Source organism: Bos mutus, chromosome 8 (assembly GCF_027580195.1).
Source record: "Bos mutus isolate GX-2022 chromosome 8, NWIPB_WYAK_1.1, whole genome shotgun sequence".
Classification (NCBI taxonomy): domain Eukaryota; kingdom Metazoa; phylum Chordata; class Mammalia; order Artiodactyla; family Bovidae; genus Bos; species Bos mutus.
In genome coordinates, this window is record NC_091624.1 from 52,212,162 (window position 1) to 52,229,019 (window position 16,858).

A 16,858-nucleotide genomic window follows, 5' to 3' on the forward strand; every position below is an offset into this window, starting at 1 on the left:
TGAGACACCCTGAGAGATTGGGAAGAAAAGAGAAGTAGGCTGGAGGGTGAGGGAGTGCTGTCAAGGAGCTTGTTTGGATGTTTGTGGGCATCCATGGGGTGCCAAGATGGGCCCGGTCCTGAGCAGCTAGAAAATAAGTGGTGATGAATGCCAATATTTTATTTGACCTGTATTTTGACCAAAAAAAATTCCAAGAGACAAATCACAGTAAACGGGAAGTTTACAATTGCTGCAGTGTTACTTAAGGCTGCTTTGTAAGCCCTGAACTGTGTCAAGTTATTGTTTCGTGTGAAGGAAAGAGAATGGCATAAGAAGGGAAAAATGAAAGGGGACCTGCACAAACTCACCCACCCCCTCAATCCCTGACTTCACATCCCCAACAAGTGTCCAGCACTTCACCCACTACAGCAATTCACTTTCCTTAACCTTTCATGAGTGCAGGTCCCCACAGCACTCTTGCCAGGAGACACCCTGGACACCCAGGCGAGGCTACAGAATCACAACCCTCGAGCCTCACGTCCAAGGGGAAGGACTGCAGTGAGACCCAGTCTTCATATTCCAGTCCAGGGTCTCTCCTGGGCCCACCTCACCCAGCCAGGCCCTCCTGGGGCAGCACAGGGAACCTGGGGTCTCTGAAGCCCCATCGTGCCAAGTCTGCAAACCTGTGTCATTGCAGAGTCTGAACTTTAAATTGGGCAGGGACTGCGAAGTCCCTGGGGGCAGGGAGCAGGAGAGATGTCTACGTGGCAGGGGACCAGGGGGCTGGGCCTCGGGGGCTCGGGCCTCGATCCGGGCCCACCCCAGCACAGTGTGTTTCCTGGTAATGAACTCAGCACTCCCTCACTCTGCTCTCCCAAGCCTTGGGTCACCTCACCTGGCAGCAGCTCAGCTACCTGCCTTTACTAATGTCACTGGACAACAGGTGGGAGGCAAGGAGAGTCCATCTAGCGTGTTGACTACTCTCCTGAAATCTTTTTTAAACATACTGAAACCAGAATATCTGCTTGGAGAAGGGAACATAATGATATTAATAATATCGGTTGCCACTTACTGAATATTTACCCTGTGTCAAGCTCTCTGCTAAGACCTTTCACTGGATTCTCAAAATCATCCCATGAGAAATGCTACTCTTATTTCTACAGGTAAGGAGGCTGACACTGCGAAAACCATTAACAAATGGCAGGTCTCAGACTTGGGCTTGGCAGTCTGACTCCAAAGCCCACACTCACCGGCTCTGCCATCACAGTGAGGAGGAGTGACTCAGGAATCCAGATGCAGGCACTTCTGGGACATTGTAACAGGAGCTTCTTCTTGTGCCACTCACCTTCCTTTAAAATCATTTCTGAAGCTTAAAATAAAAACGAAATGGTTCAAACTAGAATTACCAGCCAATGAAATTGACATGATATTTACCTGGGTTGGAAGTTGCCAGAAAGATGAGGGAATGTTTTGGTGATGGTACAGAGTACCAGAGATCACATATCGAATGGCTCCACTTCACACAAAGAGAAACTCATCCAAGGTCATACAGAAGAAAGGGAACAAAGGCAAGAATCAAACCTGGATCCCTCACTCTCAGCCTGGGGCTTCTTCCATGGCATCACCCTGCCTCTCAGGAGGAGTAAAACTGAGGAGAGAATTAGACAGTGATTCTCAGAGACACTCAATCTCCCATCACTCTGTAAACCTGACTTTTCAGGACATGATGGAATGAGAGACCTGTCAGACAGATGCTAGAGTGGTTTCCTGAGTCTACTGCAAAACACCATTGCACCAAAATGCTCTGCAGCGTGTCTGGTCCTCCTCCTCTGGGCATGTGGTAGAATTACACAGGGCAGCAGGCTGTGGACAGATGGGACACATCTCACTTCTGAGTCAGAGGAATGACCTGTCAGTGTGAGATATTCTGCTGTGTTCTTCCCCAGCTGTGAGAACTGGTGATGTCCCAGAGGGTGGAACCAGAGTCTCTGAGGTTGACAATCTGGAACAGAGCCCCCTGAAAACCTCCAATCTACACGAAGGGTGAGAACTAAACCTCTGTCCTGGCGAGCCACTAAAATCACAAGGCTGTGTGTTACTGCAGCAAGACTCTGCTCATCTTTTTTCTTTTCACTGTAAGATCTTTTATATTTTCAAACTTTAAGCTTTTTATTTTGTATTGGAGTATAGCTGATGAACAATATTGAGGTAGTTTCAGGTGAACAGGGAAGGGGCTCAGTCATTCAGATACATGGACTCATTCTCCCCTACCCCTCCCCACCATCCAGGCTGGAACATAACACTGGGTAGAGTTCCATGTGTTGTGCAATATGTCCTTGTTGGTTATCCATTCTGAAAATAGCCAAAACTCAGCTCATCCTAATTGATGGGCCGAGAAAACTACAGTTGCTGTCTGTGGCGCCAACCTGAGCCCATGTTGCAGTCCAAGCTGTCAGTAACCTGGCAGCATGGTGTTTTCTAGACAGAATCTTATTTCTTTGAGGTCACAAGCCTATAGCTTCATGGGCTGCTGCTGATTTCCATGAAAATGTTCTGATCAGTTGCTTAAATTGCAAGGAAAACCACCTGTCTCCTCATTTAGCTCTTGAGAGAGAGCAGTTGTTCTTGCATGGAGAAAATGGACCCCCAAATCTCTTGTCCCTATAGTCAAATCCTGTTTGTGTACATGGGGGAAATGGGAACGAGAGTGACTAGGAAATCCGGGATCAGGATTTTAGCAAAAGGAAAGAACCATCTCAAATGGCAGCTCCTGTGTGGGGTGCTGGAAGGTTTTGGGGGGGAGTTGCACACAGCCCTGTGATTTCTGCAGCTCACTGTGTGAGAGAGAATGATACACACACACAACAAATTAATCGTGCTAACAGCTGTAGGCATCATGCTGTCAGGATGGTCAGTGCTGTGGAGACGTCTCAGAAGCTGACCCCACAGAGGAGGTGGGTGTGAGCTGAGCCTTGGAAGATGGGTCGGAGAGAAAGGTGCTCCGGCCTGAGGCAAGCATGAGAAGAGGGAGGGAACAGGAGCCTGTGGGGTTTGTCCACCAGCGGGGAGTGGTCTGCTGAGGCTGGAGCAGGCCAGCACAAAGGGATGTGTAGGAGGTGAGGGCAGGCACAGGCCACAGCCTGATGACAAAGGCCTCTGGTGTCCATCCATTCCCACCTGATCTCTCTGATGGAGACAAGGGTGTTGAAGAGAAAAGCAGAGTCAGGTGGTATCCTGCCTTTTATCTCCCTGAAAACACTCCCCATACCTGTATCTGGGGTCAATACTGGAGGTTACCAGTTCTTTTTGCAGCAACACACCAACAAAGACCAAGTTCTTATAAATGAATTAAGTTAAGCGGCAGGATTAATCTAGCCACATAAAGTCATGACCCAGGCGCCCTTTTAACTTTTGCTTCCCAGACCTCAGGTTTTATTTTGTCTTTACATCCTAGACTCAAAGAGAATCTAGAGGTTTCTAAAGCCCTGAGAGAGGAAGGGATATGACCAAGTCACCAAGGGACAAGGGATGACTATAAACACTGCGAGGGCAGAAGGCCCTATTTGCCTCTGCTGTGTTCCCAGCACCAGCACATAGGAGGTGCTCAGTAATAATTTGCTGGATGTGTGGATGGATGAGCCATCGTACTCAGGCAATTCTTCACCGTTTTCGCCAGACTTCAGCAGGAGAATTCCTACCTTTAATGTTTACATGGATAAGATTTATGGTCAATGATTAACACAGATTAAACAACTACCCCTGTCTGTTTCATAAACTCCCTTAACAATCATCCTGATTTAAGCTGGAAGAGGGAAAATCAGCATTGCCTCTGGGGAGAGAGAGGGTCATGGCAGATGCTGGAGCTCCTGTCCTGGAGGCAGGGAGCACAGGTTCAGCAGGTGTCAATAGCTGAAGGCGCGATCTCTGATCTGGAGACTTGCTGCTGGATGGATCAGCAGCCTTTTTCTCTGTGAGTCTCATCTGCACTACACAGAATCCCCTTTCTTCAGAAGGAAATTGAGTCTCAAAGGTCTAGTGACTTGGTCAACATCACACAGTTAGGCTAGTGATGAAGCTGTTATGCGATGGTTTTTTTAAATTATTTTTTTATTGAAGGATAATTGCTTTCCAGAATTTTGTTGTTTTCTGTCAAACCTCAACATGAATCAGCTATAGGTATTCATATCAGTTCAGTTCAGTTCAGTCACTCAGTCGTGTCTGACTCTTTGCGACCCCATGAATCGCAGCATGCCAGGCCTCCCTGTCCATAACCAACTCCCGGAGTTCACTCAGACTCACGTCCATCAAGTCAGTGATGCCTTCCAGCCATCTCATTCTCTGTCGTCCCGTTCTTCTCCTGTCCCCAATCCCTCCCAGCATCAGAGTCTTTTCCAATGAGTCAACTCTTCACATGAGGTGGCCAAAGTACTGGAGTTTCAGCTTTAGCATCAGTCCTTCCAAAGAAATCCCAGGGCTGATCTCCTTCAGAATGGACTGGTTGGATCTCCTTGCAGTCCACGGGACTCTCAAGAGTCTTCTCCAACACCACAGTTCAAAAGCATCAATTCTTCGGCACTCAGCCTTCTTCACAGTCCAACTCTCACATCCATACATGACCACAGGAAAAACCATAGCCTTGACTAGACGGACCTTTGTTGACAAAGTAATGTCTCTGCTTTTCAATATGCTATCTAGGTTGGTCATAACTTTCCTTCCAAGGAGTAAGCGTCTTTTAATTTCATGGCTGCAGTCACCATCTGCAGTGATTTTGGAGCCCAAAAAAATAAAGTCTGCCACTGTTTCCACTGTTTCCCTATGTATTTCCCATGAAGTGATGGGACCAGATGCCATGATCTTCGTTTTCTGAATGTTGAGCTTTAAGCCAACTTTTTCACTCTCCACTTTCACTTTCATCAAGAGGCTCTTTAGTTCCTCTTCAATTTCTGCCATAAGGGTGGTGTCATCTGCATATCTGAGGTTATTGATATTTCTCCCAGCAGTCTTGATTCCAGCTTGTGTTTTTTCCAGTCCAGCGTTTCTCATGATGTACTCTGCATATCTCCTCCTTTTTGAACCTCCCTCCTATCACCTTCCCCATCCCATCCCTCTAGGTTGATACAGAGCTCCTGTTTGAGTTTCCTGAGTCATACAGCAAATTCCTGTTGGCCATCTATTTTACATATGGTTATGTAAGTTTCCATGTTACTCTTTCCATACATCTCACCCTCTCCTCCCGTTTCCCCATGTCCATAAGTCTATTCTCTATGTCTGTTTCTCCATTACTGCTCTGTACATAAATTCTTCAGTACCATTTTTCTAGATTCCATATATATGTGTTAGAATACGATATTTATATTTCTTTCTGACTTCCTTCACTCTGTATAATAGGTTCAAGTTTCACCCACCTCATTAGGACTGACTCAAATGCATTCCTTTTTATGGCTGAGTAACATGTGCTTTGGAAGGACTGATGTTGAACATGAAACTCCAGTACTTTGGCCACCTGATGCAAAGTGCTGTCTCATTTGAAAAGACCCTGATGCTGGGAAAGATTGAGGGCAGGAAGAGAAGGGGATGACAGAGCATGAGATGGTTGGATGGCATCACCGACTCAATGGACATGAGTTTGGGTAAAACTCCGGGAGTTGGTGATGGACAGGGAGGCTTGGTGTGCTGCAGATCTTGGGGTCAAAAGATTCGGACACGACTGAGCAACTGAACTGAACTGAACTGAATTGAATATTCCTTTGTGTATATGTACCACAACTTCTTTATCCATTCATCTGTTGATGGACATCTAGGTTGCTTCCATGTTCTAGCTATTGTAAATACGGCTGCAATGATCAATGGGATACATATGTCTTTTTCAATTTTGGTTTCCTCAGGGTATATGCCTAGGAGTGGGATTGCTGGGTCATTTGGTGGTACTCTTCCTAGTTTTTTAAGGAATCTTCTTACCATTTTCTATAGTGGCTGTATCAATTTACATTCCCACCAACAGTGCAAGAGCATTCTCCACACCCTCTCCAGATTTGATGTTTGTAGACTTTTTGATGACGGCCGTTCTGACCGGTGTGGGATGGTATCTCATTGTAGTTTTGATTTGCATTTCTTGAATAATGAGCAATGTTGAGCATCTTTTCATGTGTTTGTTAGCCATCTGTATGTCTTCTTTGGAGAAATGTCTGTTTAGTCTTTTTCCCACTTTTTGATTGTGTAGTTTGTTTTTCTGGTATTGAGTTGTATGAGTGGCTTGTATATTTTTGAAATTAATCTTTTATCAGTTGTTTCATTTGCTATTATTTTCTCACATTCTGAGGGTTGTCTTTTCACCTTGCTCATAGTTTCCTTTGCTGTGCAAAAGCTTCTAAGTTTAATCAGGTTGACTTGTCTACTTTTGTTCTTATTTCTGTTACTCTAGGAGGTGGGTCATAGAGGATCTTGCTTTGATTTATGTCATCGAGTGTTCTGCCTATGTTTTCCTCTAAGAGTTTTATACTTTCTGGTCTTATATTTAGATCTTTAATCCATTTTGAGTTTATCTTTGTGTATGGTGTTAGGAAGTATTCTAATTTCATTCTTTTACATATAGCTGTCCAGTTTTCCCAGCACCAATTATTGAAGATGCTGTCTTTTCTTCATTGTATATTCTTGCCTCCTTTGTAAAAAATAAGGTACCCATAGGTGCATGGATTTATTTATGGGCTTTCTATCTTGTTCAATTGGTCTATGTTTCTGTTTTTGTGCCAGTACCATACTGTCTTGATGACCGTAGCTTTGTAGTATAATCTGAAGTCAGGAAGGTTGATTCCTCCTGCTCCATTCTTCTTCCTCAAGACTGCTTTGGCTATTTGGGGTCTTTTGTGTTTCCATATGAATTGTGAAATTCTTTGTTCTAGTTCTATGAAAAATTCCATTGGTAATTTGATAGGGATCGCACTGAATCTGTAGATTGCATTTGGTAGTATTGTAATTTTCACAATATTGATTCTTCCTGCCCAGGAATATGGAATATCTCTCCCTCTGTTCATGTCATCTTTGATTTCTTTCATCAGTGTCTTACAATTTCTGTGTACAGTTCTTTTGTCTCCTTAGGTAAGTTTATTCCTAGATATTTAATTCTTTTTCTTACAATGGTGGATGGGATTGATTCCTTAATTTCTCTTTCTGATTTTTTGTTGTTAGTATATAGAAATGCAAGTGATTTCTGTGTATTGATTTTATATCTGAAACTTTGCTAAATTCACTGATAGGCTCTGGTAATTTTCTGGTACTATCTTTAGGGTTTTCTATGTTAACAATGGGTTTTTGAATTGTGTGTTGACTATCTGTTGTGGGACTGCCATTGGCAGCACTTGCTGTATGAAACACAGGAGGGAGGTAGACAGAGAGAGTCTGCTCTCCGGTGTGGCAGAGGAGACAGATGTGCAGCATAGGAACAGGGAGGATGGCCAAGGGCTGTGGGAGGAAGAAGGGAGCAGGTAACTCTGCAGGGGGCAGGTGGGAGAGGAAGAGAGATGAACTGGGTTCTGAAGAGGAAGAGGAGATCCCCTAATGGGGAAGCAAGGAAGGACACGCCTTCAAAAGGAAACTTCTTGAGCAAAGATGTAGCTCTGGGAATAGGCATGGTTTATTCAGAAAAGGGTAGGTCCATTGGCCTATATGAATGATAGATACAATCTAGCAGGAGAATTCAGGGATATAGCCAGCCCTGAAGGAGAGACCTGGCTCTAATGTTTTCACAGGACACTGGCCTCAAGTCATCTAGGTGTGAAGGGACAGAGGGAAGAGTAATTATGTCTTCTGAAAGGTTAAAATTCACCATCAGTTCCCGTTCCTCCCTTAGAACAGGGATCACATGGGCTACAAGACAGCTTTCCATCTAACACTTGACACTTGTCTCCCTCCAGACACTGGCATTTACCAAGGGGCTGAGACCAGCTCAGAAGAGACACGGAGGCTCCTGGGAAAAGAATGTGGCTGCCTCCCACCTTCCCTTTATAGAGCTGGTCAGTGACCCAGGACACTTCTGCCAGATTAGAACCTGCCTTTCCCTCCGGTGAAATGTTATTGTCAATATCATTTATCCTAAAAACGGAGGCCAAGAGGAGACTCATTTGGTCTTTAGGACCAGGATTAAATGTTGTGTCAATGACTCTACTGGGATATATATGTTCTAATATACTCTTTTAAAAATCAATGCATGGTCTCTGGTCTTAAGGAGAGACACCTGAATAAGGCTTGTACATCCTATGCAGTAGAAATGTTCAACCTTTATGCCCAAAGGAATGAGGTGACCATCATTCATCACCCACCTGCCTTCCCAAGCTCATCCCACTTAATTTTAGAAAGAGAGCAACACTTGTTACAAATGTGGCATCTTTTGGTCCATGTAGTTTTCTTACTGCTATAGCCCAGCAACTAAACACCCTGCACAGGGTAGGCACTCAACAAATCCTCAGTGAGTGAATGAATCTGAAATCCCACTGGCGTCATTAGCCATGAGAAGTCATAGCCTAGAAAATGTGCTTCCTCTTAACAGCCAAGAACACTGCAGATTCAAAAAGAGCTCGAGAAACATGAATTTATTCTCTTGTCTGCCCTAGGCCAGCCTGGGGAGAAGAGAGAGGAGCTTAGGTGATTAGAATGGACCCCATCTCTGGTAAGTTACACCAGAACTATAGAACTGAGAGGGCTGGCTTGCAGACCTGAAGTCCATTCTCTCATTGTACCGATGGTGAAACTGAGTTCCAGAGGCAGGCTTGACCTGCTCAAGGTCACACATCCACATTGCTTGCCTCCCAGGCCCACTGGTGCTTACATCTTCGTGGTACAGACGGGAAAAAGAGTGAGAATGAGATGGATGGAGAGTGAGACGAATGGGGCAAACCAGACAGTCGTGACAGAATTTCTCCTGCTGGGGCTACACGACCACCACAACCTACAGATGGTCCTGTTTGTGCTCTGCCTGGGCATCTACTCTGTGAATGTGCTGGGGAACGCCCTCCTCATCGGGCTGAACATGCTGGACCCTCGCCTGCACACCCCCATGTACTTCTTCCTCAGCAACCTCGCCCTCATGGACATCTGTGGCACATCCTCCTTCGTGCCTCTCATGCTGGTCAACTTCCTGGAAACCCAAAGCACCATCTCCTTCCCTGGCTGTGCCCTGCAGATGTACCTGACCCTGGCACTGGGCTCCACAGAGTGCGTGCTCCTGGCCATGATGGCGTGTGACCGGTACATGGCCATCTGCCAGCCGCTTCGCTACTCAGAGCTCATGAACCGGCAGACATGCACAGGGATGGTGGCGCTGAGCTGGGGGGCAGGCTTTGCCAACTCCCTTCTCCATTCCATTCTCACCTGGAGCCTCCCCTTCTGTGGCCACAATATCATCAACCACTTCTTCTGTGAGATCTTAGCAGTGCTGAAACTCGCCTGTGGGGACATCTCTCTCAATGCACTGATATTAACAGTGTCTTCAGCTGTGGTGACACTGCCCCCGCTGCTGCTCATCTTCCTGTCCTACGTGTTCATCCTCACTGCCATTCTGAGGGTGCCCTCTGCTGCCGGTCGGCACAAAGCCTTCTCTACCTGCTCTGCCCACCTCACAGTGGTGGTGATTTACTATGGGACTATCTCCTTCATGTATTTCAAGCCCAAGGCCAAGGACCTCTACTTGGATAAGCTTCTTGCATTGTTCTATGGGGTCGTGACCCCTTCACTGAACCCCATCATCTACAGTATGAGGAATGCAGAGGTGAAAGCTGCAACCGTAGCTCTGCTGAGGGGAGATCTCTCCAAGCAGATGGCCTGCTTTCCTGCTGTTCTCTAAGTCCGTCAGGCCAGTTGTCTGTGCTGAGTTGCTTTAGTCCTGTTCAAACCTTTGGGAATCTATGGACCCTAGTCCACAAGTCTTCTTTGTCCATGGCATTCTTCAGGCAAGAATACTCGAGTGGGTTGCCAGGTCCTCTCCAGTGGATCTTCCCGACCCAGGTATTGAACCAGGACCTCCTATGTTTCCTGTATTGTCAGGGGGATTCTTTACCACTAGCGCCACCTGGGGAACTAGTTATACTGTGGCGTGACTTCAGAATTGCAGAGTCTTAAAAATACAAAGGTTCTTTTTCTTGCTCACTCTCCAGGTCCATCAGAGGTTGAATGGGGGATCTACTTCATCTTTTTCATCCTGTGGGCCTCAAGATGATAAAGCATCTGCCTTATGCACACTACTGGTCAAATGGCAAAAGAAGAAGAGAAGATGACAAAGCCTGTGAGGATTCTTGCAGCTCCCACTCAGAAATGACTTGGTGCTTCCACTTCTACCTCCTTGGCCAATCATTCAAGGCACAGGCCAGAGCAGACACCAAGGCCTGGGGATGCCCACCTACCCCACTTCTGGAGGGAGGGGGAACACTAAGGAATTCCTGAAGAGCCTGGTGACAATGCCACTACCCTACAGTCAACCCAGGAGCTACTAGAGATTTCGAGAGCTTCCATTCTCTGGTCAGCTGTGCCTCACTGGCTGCTTCCAGGTTAATCAACCCAGGGAGCACTGCTTAGCTGACTTGTGCGACTCTGGACTGGAGTATCCAGCTAGGTTTCCACCGGCCCTCCAAGAGCTTCCTTTGCTCTCAGGTTGTGGGTTCAGGTTGACCACGAGAGAATCTGGAAGAGATGGAAAGAAAGAGGCAAGGCCGTGCTGAGGTGGTGGAGCCCTCACTTGCTGTCTGTGCAGCCCCTTGGGCTCCTGCCAGGCCACCTGCAGCTGCTCTGAGGCCCGAGAGAAGGGAGCTCCAATGTAGAGAGTGCCAGCTCCTCCTGTGAGTCACCAGTGTCAGTGAGTCCAAGGCAGCAAGGGCCAGACACGGGTTCCAGTGTGTCCTCCTGGGTGCTGGTCTGTCCCCACCTGCCCCATACGCACCCCAGCGCAGCTTCAGACATGACACCAAGTTCAGAGGCCAAGCGTGGCACAGGCTTCTCCTATAGCTCCCACAAATGACAGCTCTGTTCTCCACAACAAAGCCTTACATCACTCACACTGGTCCTGCTACTTTGCCAGACCCTGGCTGATTAACCACCCAAGAACCTATAATGCCTCCCTCTTACCACAGAAGGAAGACCACATTCTTCAGCTGAATCCTTGGGCCTCCAGAAAACAGCCCCCGCTTTCTGAGCCCAATGTTCTACTCACCCCTGCACACCACCAACCCCTCTCTACACTGTTTGTACTGCCCCCATCTCTGTATGTTGTTCATGCTGTTCTCTGGGAAGATCTGGGGCTTTTTTTCAAGCCACCTTAGACACCATCACTTGAACACAGCCTTTCCTAGCTTTTTAAAGGGGCTCTCTCCTTGTGTCCCACCACACTTTGTTGGCACATTTTGTTTGCTATGTAAACCCTTCTGACTGATGTTGAGGCTGAAAACTCCAATACTTTGGCCACCTGATGCAAAGAACTGACATTTGAAAAGACCCTGATGCTGGGAAAGATGAAGGAGGGAGGAGAAGGGGACAACAGAGGATGAAATGGTTGGATGGCATCACCAACTCAATGGGCATGAGTTTCAGTAAACTCCAGGAGTTGGTGAGGGACAGGGAGGCCTGGCATGCTGCAGTCCCTGGGGTCACAAAGATTCACACACAACTGAGCGACTGAACTGAACTGAAGCCCTTCTGCTTTGTGTCCACAATGTTTCATAACAATGTGGGTGCCTCGAGGGCAGGACTCATTAGGGGCTTGTCTCTGCAGCTCCACAGAGCTTTCCCAACAGAAGGTTATTGAACTGTCACTAAAATATGCAGAGGACACCACCCTATTGGCAGAAATTGAAGAGGAACTAAAGAGCCTCTTGATGAAGGTGAAAGAGAAGAGTGAAAAAGCTGGTTTAAAACTCAACATTCAAAAAACAAAGATCATGGCATCCAGTCCAATCACTTCATGGCAAACAGATGAGGAAACAATGGAAACAGTGACAGACTATTTTCTTGGGCTCCAAAAATCACTGTATATGCTGACCACAGCCATGAAATTCAAAGACACTTGGCGACTTGGAAGAAAAACTATGACAAACCTAGACAGCATATTACAAAGCAGACACACTACTTGGTCGACAAAGGTCTGTCTAGTCAAAGCTGTGGTTTTTCCAGTAGTCATCAATGGATGTGAGAGTTGTGCCATAAAGAAAGCTGAGCACCAAAGAATTGATACTTTTGAACTGTGGTGTTGGAGGAGTGCCGGGAGCCAGCGTGAGGAACTCCACCCATGGCAAAGGTCATGAGGAAGGAGGCTCGGCATATGCAAAGGTGGGATCGAGCCTCAGGAGTCCCCCTGGAAATTCTTGAGCATCTACCCCCAAAACCAGAGTCTGCCTACTTTACTGCTTTGTGCTTTCACCTGCACCTCTGACTTTATGGGGGCTGTCCCCCACCACCTCTCTCTGAAAAAGAGTTAACTTACAGCTCCAGTTAATAAAGTTCCTGGGCGTGACAAGAGTGTTTCAACCTACAAACTCCTTTGGAAGTCCTCTAGCCTGCCTGAACAGGTTCTTCCGGCCACATGTGATTGTTCACAGCCTGCCAACTGTGAGAGGCATGAGATGTTCTAAACTGTCTAAATACAGATTCCTTTGAGCAGTTAAAAGATTGATTAAAAATTGTATTGGTGAAGGGTTTTTCACTTGTTGGGCCAAAGTTTGCTGCTAAGTTTCCATATCCCTTACCTACTGTGTCCCTGGGAGTGTATTGATTAATATAATTGGTGTATAGGAATGTAAGTAGTAGCTTTAATGTTTGTAACCTTTGGCCCTTGAGTTAATTCTTTTCTTGTTATAGCCCACCACACCTTTGCCCTATAGGAATGCAACTTTATCTAATGCTTTCGGAGGGTGGCGCCTGACTTTAGAATAATCACCTTTAGAGAAAAGTAAGTTTTCTGAAGAAAGGGTCATAAAATGTTAACAGGCCTCCTGGCCAGAAGGTGATGTAAATCACCTAAACTTTTGCATATTATAAGTTTTCAGGAAGAAAGCCTGGCTTACTGCTGACTCTACCCCTTCTCCCATTATATTGTATGCACAACTTAAGGTATAAAAACTACTTTGGAAAATAAAGTGAGGGCCTTGTTCACTGAAGCTTGGTCTCCCCATGTCGTTCTTTCTCTCACCTTCTGGCTGAATTTCCATCTGGAAGGTGGAGGCTCGTCAACCCTACTAATTTTGCCTGGGATTCTAAGATCTGACCAGGGAGACTTTAGTGTCTCCTCTCCTTCGGGAGAACGGGAGGATGCCTGCGGCCTAGGTAGGTGACACAAATTCCTTGTCTTGGAATTTTATTGGGTTTCCACGTAAACCAAGTTATTCAGCCTCTTTTCTCCACTGACTTTTCTCACTGAGCTATCCTTATTTAACCACTCTTTATATCTTTAATTCTATCGTATCCTGATCACCGAAGCTGTCTCCCCTTTGAATTCCAGGGATCCACCAGGGCTGGACCCTGGTAGAGAAGACTCATGAGAGTCCCTTGGACAGCAAGGAGATCAAACCAATCAATCCGAAAGGCAATCAATCCTGAATATTCATGGAAGGACTGATGCTGAACCTGAAGCTCCAATATTTTGGACACCTGATGTGAAGAACTGACTCATTGGGAAAGATGCTGATGCTGGGAAAGGTTGGAGGCAGGAGGAGAAGGGGAAGACAGAGGATGAGATGGTTGGATGGCATCACCAATGAATGGACATGAGTTTGAATGAACTCCAGGAGCTGGTGATGGACAGGGAGGCCCGGCAAGCTGTGATTCTTGGGGTTGAAAAGAGTCAGAAATGACTGAGTGACTGAACTGAGCTGAGGGCCAGAAGAAGCTTGAGTGCAAATGCAGTGTGACTGTTAATGGGGACAGAGTTTCCCTTAAAGGTGAAACTGTCTATCAATTGTTCATTCAGTCACTCCAATGTCTTTAAATGTATTCACCAAGAGTGGCCTATACATTGACTTAATTCTGCATCCATCCATCCATTCGTTTATTGATCCTGTACATGTTCATGTCCCACACTGAGGACTGACCTGTGAGGGTGGATTCCTGGCCCTGAGCCACCTCCTCCAACTTTTCTACACCAATTAAGATCTCTAAGTAGACTCTGTGTAATTGGGTCTTTGGGACATCATCCCTGAAGTACCCCAAAGTTTCTAAGCTGGGTGAATTTCCCCTTCTGCCTCTAAATTGCCTTGGGATGGTGCGTTCCCCTGGTGCAGGGAGCTTTGAAAGGTCCCTGCTCCCCAGGAGGCTGTCAGTCAGCATGAGGCTGGGAGCTGCTCGGGCGGGCAGTCCCTGGCTGCTGACAATGAACCACCGGGCACCCTGCTCAGCCTTGAGCCCACCAGAATCTCCTAGTTCTACAAAGCCTGATAGACTGCAGAGAATGCGCTGAATTCTAAGTGCTTGGTCTACTTCTCCAAAATTCTAAGAGCTCCGCTTCACTGTATCACATTGCAAACACTTAACTAAACTCTATGAAAGCCTAGGTGTATCTTCTTAGCTTGGAAAGCTCCAGTAATGTGAAACTCCGGGTCCTGTCCACTGAGGTTCCCTGGATAGAGGAGGCTCAGACTTACTTCTTGGACCTGTTTTCTCCTGATTACAGCCAGTGAAGGCTCCTGGTCTCAGAAACATCTTCCAGGAAACAAGGCACATGGATCTGGAAGAGGCTGAAGGTAAGTAAAAAAATGGTGACATGGGGCAGAGGAAAGGGCTGGGATCAGGAGCCCCAGGGAACTCCTGCAGCCCTGGTTTCCCCTCTAACTCACTGTGCAGCACTGGGCAAGCCCCTTCCTTCTTTGAGTTTCATTTCTCCCATACATACCAAGGGGTGGTCTTGCTGATCTGCAAGCTCCCTCCCAGTTCAGACAGGTGTCATCCAGGCTAGGAACCACTCGGATTGAGCAGCCAGCTGCTCACTTGAAATGTGCCTCAGGAAGTGGCAATGGGACAGGAAGAAGTTAGCTGTGGCCAGGCTGGGGGCTTCAGCTTGGCCTTCAGAATCTGGGTGAGCAGGGGAGAGGGAGACCTCCCTGTGGGCTGGTGGGGCTAAGCAACAGCCTGGCAGCCAATGAGAAAGGTGAGCACCATCCTCCAGGTGCACACACACGGCCATGATGCATACAGGACAGAGGGCTCAGGTGGGCTGGGAGAGGATAAAGGGAGGCTCCCCAGGGGAAGTGGCACTTGGACTGGTTTTCAGATGGTATTTGGCCGGAAGATACTCTGAAAGACACTGTGGGCTCTGCAAAGCTCCCTGGCCCAGCTCTGGGAAGCAGAGTCCCACAGCCTGCAGCCACATCCCTCCTCCCGGCTCTTCTTGGCACCCAGTCCAGGAGAGAAGGCTGAGTGGCTCAGACTCTCAAGTTCTCAGCACTCAGGCCAGAAAGCAGATGAAGCACTGAGCAGGTCTGCTCACCATGCCCCGGGTCTGAGCTTTCTTTGTGCTCATGGTTCATCCCAGGCAGAGATTGCTCCCCAGCCACAGGGCTGCTGCTTCTCCCCTAATATGTCCAGGGCCCCTGCCTGGTCTCCATGCACCTCCTCTGTCCTGCCTGGTCCTCTGAAGCTCTGGCCACAGGTCCAAGGGCCTGCTCTACTGGTTGTGTGTGTGTGTATGTGCATTAGGTGTGTGAAAGAGAACAAGAGTGAGTGCCTGCCGCACATACACTCAAGCAAAGGACTGTACATGCACACATGAGCCTGATGTGGTGTGTATACTCACAGGTGAACGTGTGCACCCGGCTGCCAGTCAAGTGTTTGTGCACACAGGCAGGCAGGTGCCTGTGTGGTGGCCTGTGTGGGCGTATGTATCTTCTGACAAGCGTGTCTGCAGCCATTGACTGCAGACAGTTGCCAATGACTTTAGGGGATAAATTCTGTGGTCCGTTGAACTACGCAAAGGAGGAGGCTATGGCCTGACCCAGCCACTGGGGCTGCAGCACAGTGCCCACCACCTCTGTGCCTCCCCAACCCTGGCACGCCTCCTGCTGCCACTGCTACTCCATCCAGGGTGCCTCTCCAGGAAGCCAGCCTGGAGTTTCTCTGCTGAGACTTGAAGGGAGCTCCCACCTCATGCTCTCATGACCCTGCAATGTCTCTAGACACAGTCAAACCTAGGCAAGACATTCTATCTGAGATCCCAGGGCAAGGCCAGTGCTCTCTTTGCTGCAGAAAGGCCCGTCCGCCTCCGACGCAGCATGCAAAGCTCAGGACCCCGCGTCTGTGCATGTGAGGGCATAGTCCACAGGGGCCCCAGTCTGGGCCTGACTGGGTGCTGGAGGCCCAGGGAGACCCAAAAGAGTCTACATCAGGAAGGATTTCGTGACACGTCGAGTGGCCTGACAGCAAAAAGAAAAGTGTCTAAGGGAGTAACCTTCCTGTCACTAGAGGCATGCCAACAGAAGCAGGATGAGGCTCAGCTAGGAACTGGAGAGGATTTTTATCAGGGAATGGTTGAGGCTTCCTGGCCTGGAGGCACATGTGTTCTCATTCCTTCCCCTAATGCCTAGCACCCTGTCTGGGGTGTGAGAGGAACTCAATCCCTTCTCGATTCTGAAAGCAATAAACATGGTAGGACTAACAGAAGGAAATTGTCTCCCGCAAGGGTGGCATTGAGAGGACTGGTGCCCAGCCCAGACCAGGCTTGAACAGTGTGTCCCACGGGTTCCAAGAGCCCAAAACACGAGGGAAAGTTTAAGTCCTGCTCCTTAGCTGCTGAGAAGATTGGGAGTAGAGGGAGACACTTAGGAGAAAGATGTCCATCTAGGGTGATGAAAGAACAACCAATATTTGGGGTTTAACAGAAGCAAACATCTGCTGTGAGCTCAGTGTAGCTGTCATG

At 47.6% G+C, this 16,858-nt stretch overlaps 1 protein-coding gene across 1 annotated transcript; it reads left to right on the forward strand.

The window, feature by feature from the left end:
* The first annotated feature begins 8,713 nt into the window (after nt 1-8,713).
* On the forward strand, nt 8,714-9,814 carry LOC102269886 (olfactory receptor 2S2-like). Its single transcript, XM_070374931.1, has one exon. It carries the CDS (start codon nt 8,714-8,716, stop codon nt 9,812-9,814), a length of 1,101 nt encoding a protein of 366 aa, XP_070231032.1.
* Nucleotides 9,815-16,858: the final 7,044 nt, after the last annotated feature.

What these genes read in the sequence shown, in the direction of transcription:
- LOC102269886 (XM_070374931.1), top strand. Translation starts at nt 8,714, where the DNA reads ATGGTGAAACTGAGTTCCAGAGGCAGGCTTGACCTGCTCAAGGTCACA.